General features: G+C 33.5%; 1 protein-coding gene across 5 annotated transcripts; it reads right to left on the reverse strand.

Annotated features, from left to right (window-relative positions):
- Positions 1-6,712: 6,712 nt before the first annotated feature.
- LOC145114523 (histone-lysine N-methyltransferase ASHH3-like) lies at positions 6,713-9,885 on the reverse strand. 5 transcript variants are annotated; one of them, XM_079050545.1, is made up of 14 exons: positions 9,668-9,884; positions 9,430-9,518; positions 9,198-9,258; positions 8,939-9,065; positions 8,738-8,855; positions 8,533-8,632; positions 8,371-8,449; positions 8,115-8,286; positions 7,938-8,018; positions 7,729-7,858; positions 7,525-7,552; positions 7,341-7,428; positions 7,217-7,265; positions 6,713-7,123 (listed from the first exon to the last, which is right to left on the reverse strand). In XM_079050545.1, exons 3-14 carry the CDS (start codon positions 9,213-9,215, stop codon positions 7,034-7,036), a joined length of 1,080 nt encoding a protein of 359 aa, XP_078906671.1. In that variant the 5' UTR covers positions 9,216-9,258; positions 9,430-9,518; positions 9,668-9,884; the 3' UTR covers positions 6,713-7,033. The 5 variants fall into 5 exon arrangements, 3 of the variants coding, with proteins under 3 accessions (XP_078906671.1, XP_078906670.1, XP_078906672.1); XM_079050544.1 differs by having other exon boundaries at positions 7,681-7,858; positions 9,668-9,883; XM_079050546.1 differs by having other exon boundaries at positions 7,681-7,858; positions 9,175-9,258; positions 9,668-9,882.
- Between the last annotated feature and the right edge of the window lie 2,372 nt (positions 9,886-12,257).

Genomic DNA, 12,257 nt, shown 5'->3' on the forward strand with positions numbered 1-12,257 from the left:
GTCTCTGAGCAGTACTGCATCATTAACTGCTCCATGTGGCATCGTGTCTGCCAATAACTTCCACCAGCTTAAAACTCCGGTCTTCAGTTGTCTGACCGCAAAAACAGTTTTCTGCTTGTCGCTACAGTTGCAGCTTTCAAATATCATCTCCATTTTGGAGATCCAGTCCATAATCTCAATAGGTTTTGGGCTTCCGGCAAGACTTGGCGGTTTGGCGCCCAAGAAATTCTTATACATACGCCCATCTCTGTTGATTTCCCTCTCCGGGTTATTCCTTTCTGCCACTATGGGTTCCACTTGACTGACAGTATGGCTGTAATTTCCTTCCTCTGATTGTCTGTCATTTAGTTCAGGTTGTTCAACAGGCATTCAAGGTTCATTCCTTTTGTTCAGCAATAGTTGTCTCATCTCCTCTCTTTGTTCAACCATCATAGCCTGAATCATGGCTTTTACTCACCCCATTGTGATCGGTTCTGGTGCAGCTTCTGCTATAGGCACCTGTTCCATCACTTGGGGTGGAGGTTGCTGATTTCTATTTGCATTTCCAGCTCCACTTTGAGTTCTTGCCATTATAATCTATATACCAAATAAGGCGAATTTATATCTTTATTCACGATAGATTTTAAATTCTCCTTATCACTCCGAAACGTTTACATGCTAGTTCTAATGTCGTAGTCATGCGCTTAGAATCCTAAACACATAAGGTTTCCAGATCCGGTCGGCAACAAACCATAGATCTGAACATATAATGGCATATATGGCAAACATATAGCATTTAGCACGTAAAAGCATTTTAGACATCTTTCCTAAAATATACTAGTGCTCGTGTCTAAAATATGGAAGACACTCATCTCACGATCACCACTTAGCATTCTAAGTTTAAGTCTCGAAATCCTACAAATTCCTAGTTCGCTTAAACTAATGCTCTGATACCAACTGTCATATCCCCAATTTCTCGGCCAGAAAAGACCGATTTAGTTTATGCTTTTAAAATAAAATCAGGGTAATCTTCCAAAAAGTGTTGCGGAATTTGTCCCCAAAACAAAATATGATAAAAATTTATCAAAACATTTCTTAAAGAAATGTATTTTCATTATATAATAAAACCTCGGGATGTCATGTTCTGATATAGACCAAAAGCATAAACAGTACATTATAAACCTTACAACAGTTATTTACATCTACTGGCCTATAATCCAAAAATCCCTCGTCATCATCCAACTATGTTTTGGGTCCACTACCTGTAATATAAAAAGCTGAGTGGGTCAGGCTTGGGAGCCTGGTGAGCATATAGGGTTTTCAACCCACAAATAATAATAAATTTATTAATTTCATCAACCAATAATAAATTTATTAATTTCATCAACCAACAATAACCCTGATTACACGTTCCCGTTATCCTCACTTTACATCTCTAAACACCTATCATAAGGGACCTAGCCTAAGGATTTTCATCGGGGTGACAACACTGCTTTAGGGATTCCTCAGCAATTTATTTCAAATAAGTCAACCATGAGGGGGATGGAGTATACCGGTGAACACTAAGTTCAAAAACATCTACAGGTTGCGAGCTTGCTAGCGTTCCACTGGACTGTCTAGAAAGGTATGTGGTCGTCATCTATAGTTCTCTAGATGACTGAAACAACAACAACTTCGAGGCCTCTCATCATTTTAACACACATCAACTATTTCATCTACCCATGTTTTACCCAACATATTTGTAGATAAAAATACATATACAGTTTAAAAGTTGTATAAAACATCTATTTAACACCCATCTCAGATAAACAAACAATATAATTACACATAGCACGTATTTTATAGAAAATACTTCATATCTATGTGTAATATGAAAGTGACTACACACTCACATGATAAGACGGCGGTTAGACAGCACTTCGTTCCTTGAAACAATCTTTTTCGATGAAACCGGAATGTTTTCTCAAAAACCGGGCTTCACGCGGGCAGAGTTTCGTCTCGAAAAACTCTTTTCTCAGGATCTTCGGGCTCTTCGGGGTTTGCTTACGATGCTAGGATGATATTATAGGCTTGGGGGGGGGGGGGGGTTAGTGTAGCTTGGAAGATAGTAGAATGGTGAAAGAAGTAAAATTTTCTAAACAAATCGGGCAGCCTCGCATCCTATTTATAGGGGACCGAAGCACATAATTACGTTGGGCGTAATTCTTCGGTATGTGGGGCGTACTGCCTCGCAAATCTCTTCGTTGGGCGTACGAAGTGGATCAGCTCGGACGTGTCAAGGCTATGACACATGTCTCTCATGCGAAGGAGTAGGGGGTGACGGACTCCGGATCACTTACACGAGTACGCTGGGCGTACTTCGGTACGCTGGGCGTAATCCTTCGGACCAGCCTCGAAATTTGTGCCCAGAACTTCAAAATTTTGTAACTTTTTCATACGAACTCCGTTTTTGACGTTATTTATATCCACGCGTAGGTGAAAGTATGCTCTACAACTTTCGTTTAGACTCCGTCGGCTAATTTTGACTTTATTTTTAAATTTATATTTTTAACAGGCCGGGACAGGAAAAGTCCGTTAAAATTTCATAACTTCTTCATCCGACGTCCGTTTTTGTCTGTCTTTTTACCGTTGAACTACTATCAACAAGATCTTCGATTCTCGTCTAGGTTGTTTCGGCTAAAAATCACTCGATCTAAAATTCGAGTTTCAGGCTGCATACTGCTAAGTCGAAACTTAGAAAAATCATAACTTCCTCATACGAAGTCAGATTTGGGCGTTCTTTTTATGCACGCTCTCGGTTTAACGAACACTACGACTTTAGTTTAGATTTTTAAGGCTAAAAAGCAATTTATCGTAAATTCACTTTTTACGTCACACAGCGTCGTGCCGGTTCTGTCGCGAAACTTCGACAGATCATAACTTCTTCGTTATAACTCGGATTTCGGTATTCTTTATATCTCCGGAATCCTTGTTTCAACCACTACAACTTTCTTCATAGATATCGGGATTATCTAACATTTATTTTCGACGCTTATTTTTATCCTTAACTTATTAAATCATAATAATTAAGTATAAAACACATAATAATCAAATAATACATCTTATTATTTCAAGACAAATTACAAAGGTTGGCCTAGACTATTACATCATATTTAATGTCTAGCCTAGAAACACGGGCGTTACATAAGCTGTTCAGACTAGTCCCCACGACGTAGCCTTTAGACTGCCACAGCATGGCGACTGGGTAAGGACCCGACTGTTTTGTCCTTACGCTGCCACAGCATGGCCGATGGATGACCACGACGTTGCGACTCGCTGATTATGATTTTTTGGGTTGTTGACGTGACCGTTGACCATGCGGGTTGACCTGTTGACACTCTGACTTAGTTGACTTTCAATTAACTTGTGAGTTTGAGCTTTGGACTGAGGTTGAGTTCCTACTGTCTTATAGGTGACTTTTGGTGTCGGCTTTGATCTTGGGAGGGAGCTATTGTATTATCTGCTTGATTTCGAGTTGAGTCTTCTCACAATGCCTATGGGTCTAAGGCACCAAGATCGGCCCACATGATTATGTTATGTATCCTTGGGTATAGAATGTTGTTATGTTATAGCGATATGATAGGCGGGTAGATTTGTTATGATTACCTGTGTTTTCTTGATATTGTTTATATGTATATGTCGACATGTTATGGTTTGGTTGAGGCGGTCCAGTTGTATGCTGAAGGCCAAGAGGCTCGGGCGTTCCAGCTGATACTGTAGGCCCAAGGTAAGCGGTCCAGCTACTATAGGCCTTACGAGGCGGGCCATCAGTAGAGCGGTCTAGGCGGATTTAAGGCTCATGCTTGCATGCATTGTAATTGTATTTGTTGTATGTGGTATTTTGGGGAACTCACTAAGTGTTGACTTACATTTGTGGATTTCAATGTTTCAGGTACTTCAGGGAATCGGAAAAAAGCGAATGCGTGATCGTACACATTATCCCTTGGATTTGATATTTGATAGATGTATTGATACTCTGTTTTGTTTGATGTTTTGGTAAACAATGTTTTATTGACTTGAGGTTTTAATGAAAATGGTTTTGAAAATCAAAAATTTTATTATGAGTTTTGGAGCGTTACATTTTGGAACGAATGAATTTATTAACTTGGATTCTATAACGTGATATTTTACCTTAATTAAAATGGAATTTTTTGTTGTGAAATGGGATGTTACATTTTTTTCTATATTTTGTTTCACTTAGTAAATGTTGTTAAAGACAATATTGTGTTGGATTTTTTTTATTTTATTTTTTGTATTTTTATGAATAACTCGTTCGTATTCAAAATAACAATTTTTTATAATTTAAAATGAATTTTTGGTTTTTGAAAAAAAATGAATTTTTGCAGTGGATTCGTTTTATGAACAGCAACCACCCAAATATATATAACCGAACCCATACCCGTAAAAATTTAATATTTTTTAGACTAAATTATAGAATTTGTTCAAGTGTTTATATGAAAGTTGCACTCTCATATTAAATGATATCATATTAAATGATAGGAACCAATTATGTGGTTTGGTTTTTTCAACATAAAAAACTGAAATCGTGTCATATAAATGGAAATCAGATGGTTCTTCAAAAAAAACTAGAATTAAATCATAAAAACTGAAACCGAGTGGGTTTTCAATCAAAAAAATTAACTTTACGATTTAACATCAACATGCATCGATATAAATGTGTGTTTGTGGAGAACAAAAGCTTATATAGACTTGCGAGGTTAATTACTTTTAATTAAAAAGTACAAGTTTTAATTAAAATGGGGAAAATGACCTGCGAGGGTAATTACCTTTTCGTCTTGTTCACGTTTAGGTAATTTTATTTTTTTAGTACACATTTGACAATTTAACTTGTTAAATATGATCATATATTACCATTGTATAGCAGGTGACAATGGTAATATGTGAACACATTTATCAAGTAAAATAATCAAATGTGTACAAAAAAAAAAGTTTTCTACATGTTAACAATTTTTTTTTTATAAACTTTTTAATTTTTTTATAATTTCTTACTATATTTTTATGATATTTTTTTCTATAGGTTTTTTTAATACAATGTTTTAAACTTTGTTTATAATTTATTTTTAAAAACTTTTTTTATACTTTTATTTAATTTTAATACAAGTGTTTTTAAAACGAATATTTTATAAATGTTTTAATTTTTTCTTACAAGTTTTTAACTTGTTTTTTTTTATAACTTTCATATATTTATTTATAAACTTTCTTTTACAACACTTTTAAAGTGTTTCACAGATTTTGTATGACAATTTAATATTTTTTTATAACATTTTAAAATATTTTCGTTAAATACTAGTTTAAAATGTTGTATTAAAAAAATTAAAAGTTTATAAACTTCTAATTAAAAAGTATTAAAAACTTGGAACAATTTTAAAACATTTACATTATATAGACTTTTTTTTGTTTTTTTATTTGCTATATTATCTTTTTATTTTTTTTAAAAGACCCTTCATACTTATTGTTATATATTTAATTTTATTGTTAGATATTATTTACTTTAAAAATATTGTATATGCTTAAAAACAAAAGAAAAAAAAACTATAAGAGGCTATATAAAATATTTCACAAAACAAAAACATATTTATTATTTAAAAAGTAAAGTTTAAAGTTGATCAATGTTTAATTAATATTTAGGAAATTATGAATATTTTAAAAATAATGTTTGAAAAATAATACAAACAAATATGAAAAAATAAAATCGCTATTAAAAGTGAGGAAAATGACTTATCAGTGTAATTAACTTTTCGTTTGGTTCACGTTTAGGCAACTTTCTTTTTTTGTATATATTTAACCATTTAACTTGTTAATTTGCTCACATATGGTCATTATCACCTGCTATAGCCGGTCACAATGACAATATGTGAACACATATAACAAGTTAAATGGTCAAATGTATACAAAAATAAAGAAGTTACCTAAATATGAACAAAACGATAAAAATGATTACCCTGGTAAGTCATTTTCCCATAAAAATGCTTTGAAACCCAAACTTTATATGGCAATGTGTTATTTCACAAGGCAACATATTCTAAAAGTAATGCTATGAAACCCTAATCTTACGTGACAATGTGTTTGCTGTACAATGCAACCTTTTCTAAAAGTGTGCATTTAGTATAGTACTTTTTGTTTATATATAATCTTTTTATATAGTTACTTGTTTATTGTTTTACAGTAATTCAAAAATTATCATCTAATAGGAAATTATATGGTTATTACAACTCAGTTAGTTATAAAGGTTTCCTAACTAGTAGAGGTCTTAAGAGTTTGTTGGTTTATAACACTTTATAAGACTACATAAAGTCATTAAATATCATCTTTTTTTATCAATGCTTCATCCTCTTTTCTCTACTTTTCCCTTGGGATTTTTCAGCCTTGTGTACAATCTCAGGTTGTTGATTTTATAAGAGAAATATGATGCATTGGTTGTATTCTCATTTTTATCTCAAAAAGTTGTAAAGATGGGGCTACTTGCTCTCAGTAAGTCTCTCTCGATATCTTGTCATTACAAACAAACGTAAATACACCATAATCGAAAAATAACCCTAAAAGTTTTGTCCAATTATGCACATTATGACAAACACAATCGAAGTGTCTTATTCATCCATTAATGTCAAAAAAGAAAAACACAACCACTCTCTAAACCAAGTTTCATGTCTTTCAATCCAACCTTATAACACGATTAACAAATCATAAAACTTTCATTAAATGACAAGGTTAGGCTAACCAAAAACAATATTTCGTTCACAATTATCAAGCAAATTTACAAAGAATTAAAACGTGTTCAAGAGCTCAAAACATCACTGACAAACAACATATAGAACCCAAGGATTTTGCATTGAGCAACACCCCTTAAAATAAAATTTGCACCAAAAAGAAAAACTCACCGAGGGTTTGAGTTACCACTTTGTCAGTGAGATCAAGATGATACCTTTTGCATCTATGTTTCAGCCCACGAGGTTTATAAACAACACTTTATGTGTCAAGAGAGGATTTTACGGTTTTACCCCTGTAAAAAGCTTACTAAGTTACAAAGCTCCCAATCAACTTGCGCCAAATCAAGAAGCTCAGTCACACCATCTTCAAACATGATCTGTGTGAAAACATAACCGAATTTGTCAACCATCATAAAAAAAAAAAACACAAAATATGAGCATAAATGACAAACAAAAAAACTTATACTTACAAGGTGTTTTCTTGTATTGATGTCAAACCGTTTGATCATACCAAATGAACTAAAAAAAAACAACACATAAATCGTAAAAAAACAAAAGGGTATTCACGTCTTTTGCACAGAAATGAATGTATACCTCGTTGAAGCAGGGCGTACTATTCTGAGAACTTCCCCTATGCAATTATGAGGTATTCTTGTTTCATCAATGACATGTCTCGAATATGCTATAAACACAAAACATAACTTGCAATTTAAAAAACTTTAATACAAACAAATTAAACAAAATTCAAAATAATTACAGAGTGAGTTAGACTTTGTACCTGGTTGTCGAACACCATAGTTGTAAGCCTTTATAACATAACAAACAACAGCTCAAATTAGTTTACATTTTAATCAAATGACACAAAATGAAATATCGGTTTTTTAAAAGATTACACCATAATCTTTATATATATAAAAAAACCATACATACATACATCTTTCCCAGAAAGAAGTGCTTTTACTTTTGGAGAATTTATAGCCACCTGACATGCAACCATCTTTAAAGCAGCATCTGAAGAAGGAAACTTTGACTTATTTGGTTTGACTCCAAGTTTCTGTCTACACCCTTTTGCCCCACAATGACAGTCTTGGTCTGCACCAAACTGCACAAACCTGATAATTTCATTAAAATTTTAAAAATGTTGTCTGGTTTATAAAATATTTTTAATAAAATTTAAAATGGTCATCATACTGATAATCATAGGTCAAATGCTCCCCCTCTTTTATATCCCGAGTTGCAAAAATCCCGATTCTTGTTTCACCATCAATCCGCCTGTTTTTGTTAGAAAACAAAACTATCGTTATTAATTAATTTATTATGATGATTGATGATGAAACTCAAAATTAAAAATTAGGTGAAAAGTAAAACCATTTTTGCATTTCGGTATTTGGAGAACAACTATGATTTATATATCTTGATTGGTTTCCTTTGAATGTAGCATCAATCACCATGTCACGATTAATCTCACACAAATAAAAATTTGTTTCTCCTTGTCTCTTCATTCTCCATAGCCTTTCCTCACATGTTTTGTCATCAATAACTGCATTTTTGGGTAAAAATAATAAATAATGTTTAAAAATATATTTGAGAAAAACACCTACACACTGAGAGCAAAGTTGGTTACCTTCTCCCACATATTCAATAATAAACTCTCCTCGCATGATGTTTTCCTCAGCAACAACCCCTGACCCACATTTTTCAGTCTAAGAAAGCACATTAGCTTAATAAATAAAATGACATAAAATAATAATAATGACATCAGCAAAATAGATTAATTCAGTCATACCTGCACTATCTTCATTTTCTTCATAGGGCGTCTGTGGAATGGTTTATTGAGGCATGAATTATCACATTTACAGTTAGAGGAACAGCTTGATAATAGCATCCTGCAACAGATAACAGAGTATAACTTACAAAAATCTTGTTTTTGAGGGAGGGCTAAAAGTGTAAAAGTACACAAATTGTATATGTAAGTAGTCATTAGTTCTTACCCACAGTGGCAATCTCTACCACAAGCTGCAGAAGAACCTGGTGTTGAGGTGCAAGAGCAGAATATTCCATCATCTTCCTCTCTTATTCGTTTCTTAACCTTCTTTGTTAGATATATATCTTAAATCTTGATTAAAAGAAAACACAACTAGGAACATAAAATGTATAATCTAGTTATTAATCAAATCACTTGAAAAGGATACTGCGCTTTATGATGCTATAGTTAGGCTTCCATTTATTCAACCAATCAGGAAGTTCAAATTCAACAGGTTCTCCAATCTCCTTCATCAATCGTTCAAACAATTGCCTGATATCACCAGGTTCAGTCTTCTGGATTAATTAAACAATCAACAAAAACAACAGAGTCAAAACAGTAAGTATACTATCTATAACTGCTGTTACCGCAAAAAAAAAAACACATAAAAGATAATCTAATTACACTAAAAACTTTCACAGTTGGACCTTCGTCATGGCAGGCATGGCGTTACTTGAATATGTATATGTATGTAGTTTCGAAAGTTTCCTAGACCAAAGAAAGAAGAGATCAGTAAAATGGCAAAATCGACGCAAATGGATAACTCATTGAAAATTGGAGCGAAGTGAGGAATGGTAACATGAATTTTATACAATGATTCAGATCTAAAAAAAATCTATGTTATAATTTCAAAAACTTCAGTCCTATTCCATAACAAACCTCAAGAAGAAACCCTAGCTGTCTGCCACATCGCCGTCGCAGATCTTGATACAGACTGTGCGTGCGCGAGTGTGGGTGAATTTTTGAAACTGCTTTGAGAAGAAGAGAGGATTAGACGTGGATTAGAGATAGAAGGGTATGGGTTTTGGAAACCCTGTTGCCGTCAACGATTGGGCGTTTGTATATAAAATCCAAAGTAACGGTAATGACGAAGAATAGAAGAGAGTGGAGACTGTACCGCTAAAAGGAGTTGAAGAAACTACCGCCGACGGCACGGCAGGGGTTCAAGTTGAACCGAATCGGAAGTGGATTTCGTACACTGCCACGCAGCAGCGTTCGCCGGAAGTGATGCAAGATTAGATTTTGTTGTGTTTGTGTTTGTGTTCTTTCCGCAAGGAAACCGGCTCCACCCCTGGCGATCTATCAGAAGGTATGCTCGATTCTCAGTTTGGTCGAACCTGATTAAACTGGTTGAATCAAATAATTACTGTCCGTTCGATTTGAAATATTATTAACTTCAAGTACTGTATGGTTTACTGTTTACTGATTACATTTTATATTTAAAAATTAAAAATTGGTAAATCTTCAGAAAAGACCTAAAATTTTATCTTAATTTACGAAAAAATCCCAAACTAAAATTTGTTTACGAAAAAACATGAATTACCGATAAAAATGGCGATTTGACCCCTTTTTCCGGTTTACCGGTTTTATTACTTATCTGTTTCACTAAAGTCACATTATTTTATCCTAATTTGCGAATAAGTCCCAAAATAAAATTTACTGATGATTTGGCCATTTGCTTTATGTAACATACATTTTACCGGTTTCATTGCTGACCCGAACGCCTAGTCATTAAATGAGATGATGAGATTGATATGTTGAGTTATATAATGCTATGTTTAGCATAAAACTTGATATCCTGATGTATTGTATATCTTTTTGGAACATAAAATGCATCCAACGAAGACTACAATAATTACATAAACTAACAACAACTGCGTTATTTTTTACGTTTATAAGAAATATCAAATTGTCTATCTAATCTTATGTAACCCAATATATCCATCTCATCAGACATCAACTCATTTTCTGCCCTTTTTTCTTGGAAACACACATTTTATTGGTTTCCTTCCTGACGTAGATACATAGTCACAAATGAGCCGATGAGATGGATATCAAATTTTACAGTAAATATGACATTATATAACTCATCGTAATCATTTGATCAGCTAATTTAATGACTAGGTGTCTAAGTCAGCAATAAAACTGATAAAATGTATGTTACATGAAGAAAATGGTCAAATCATCAATAAATTTTATTTTGGAACTTATTCGCAAATTAGGGTAAAATAATGGGACTTTAGTGAAACAGGTAAGTAATAAAACTGGTAAACCGGAAAAAATGGGTAAAATCGCCATTTTTACCGGTAATTCATGCTTTTTCGTAAACAAATTTTAGTTTGGGACTTTTTCGTAAATTAAGGTAAAATTTTAGGACTTTTCTGGAGACTTCCCTTGAAAATTTAGAGGAAACTAAAAATTTGGTCCCCTTACGGCACCATTTCACACGTAGAAGCTGTTGTTGAAGGGTTTTCATCAGTGAACATTGTCTCAAGTTCTAATGATTATCTTCTAGAGTGGGGGTTTTTACCGGCCTTCTTCCCGGAAGGCTTCTCTATCTGGGGGTGAGCATTTGGACCGGCTTTTGGACCGGACCGGTTTCGGAGAATATTGTGGACCATGGACCGGACCGGATGAGACTTACCGGGTCCATGTCCAGGTCCGGGTTTTCCGGTTCTTAGACCCGTTTGTGACCGGTACAACTTTATATACATATGGTACAACTTGTTAAAACACATTTTTGGGTTTGATACAACTCGTTAAAACGAATATGTTGTTGAATTTGATACGTTACAATTAGTTAAAATGAATAATTTTTTTGGTTTGATACGGTACAACTCGTAATAATGAATACGTTTCCGTTTCTTGTGCCCTTTAGACCAATCAAACTTTGATTGTTTATACTTTATACCATTTGTTTGAAAGACTGTAACTTATTGAATATAACACCAAAAACAACAAAATTATAGTCTAAAATCATCTACAAACTCTAAATTACATGTTTGAGAAAACTGCATGTCCATCTGACTTAAAACAAATGAGATATGTTTGTTTAAAGAATTTCACATAATACAAAAGTTTAAATTTCTTGATGAAAAGCTGAAATATTTCAGCTTTGATATCTCATATTTGAAGAATTGTAACTCATCGAATATAACACCAAAAACAACAAAATTATAGTCTAAAATCATCTACAAACTCTAAATTACGCGATACAAAAAACCGCATGTCAATCTGACCTAAAACGAATGAGATATGTTTGTTTAAAAATTTTCACAGAATACAAAAGTTTAAATTTCTTGATGAAAAGCTGAAATATTTCAACTTTGATATATCATCTTTGAAGGATTGTAATTCATCGAATATAACACAAAAAACAACAAAATTGTAGTCTAAAATCATATACAAGCTCTAAATTACACGTTGAAAAAAATTGCATGTCAATCTGACTTAAAACGAATGAGTTATGTTTGTTTAAAGAATTTCACATATTACAATTTAAAAATAATAATAATAATAAGTCGGTCCAAAACCGGTTTTTACCCGGAACCGGCCGGACCAGACCGGTAAAAAAACCGGACCGATTTTGCTCAAATCCTATAACCGAGAACCGGACCGGAGGTCCAAAAAAACGGTCCGATTCGGTTTACCGGTCTGGTCCGGTCCACAGGTCCAAATGCTCACCCCTATCTCTATATCTCCATTCT

Source organism: Lactuca virosa, chromosome 5 (genome assembly GCF_052849685.1).
Source record: "Lactuca virosa cultivar CGN04683 chromosome 5, Lactuca_virosa_CGN04683_v6, whole genome shotgun sequence".
In the NCBI taxonomy this organism is placed as follows: Eukaryota; Viridiplantae; Streptophyta; class Magnoliopsida; order Asterales; family Asteraceae; genus Lactuca; species Lactuca virosa.

Coding starts and splice junctions, on each gene's coding strand:
- LOC145114523 (XM_079050544.1), bottom strand. Junction 8,856..8,938: donor CTATAGCATCATAAAGCGCA/GTATCCTTTTCA, acceptor TCAAGATTTAAG/ATATATATCTAACAAAGAAG. Junction 8,633..8,737: donor GGTAGAGATTGCCACTGTGG/GTAAGAACTAAT, acceptor TATCTGTTGCAG/GATGCTATTATCAAGCTGTT.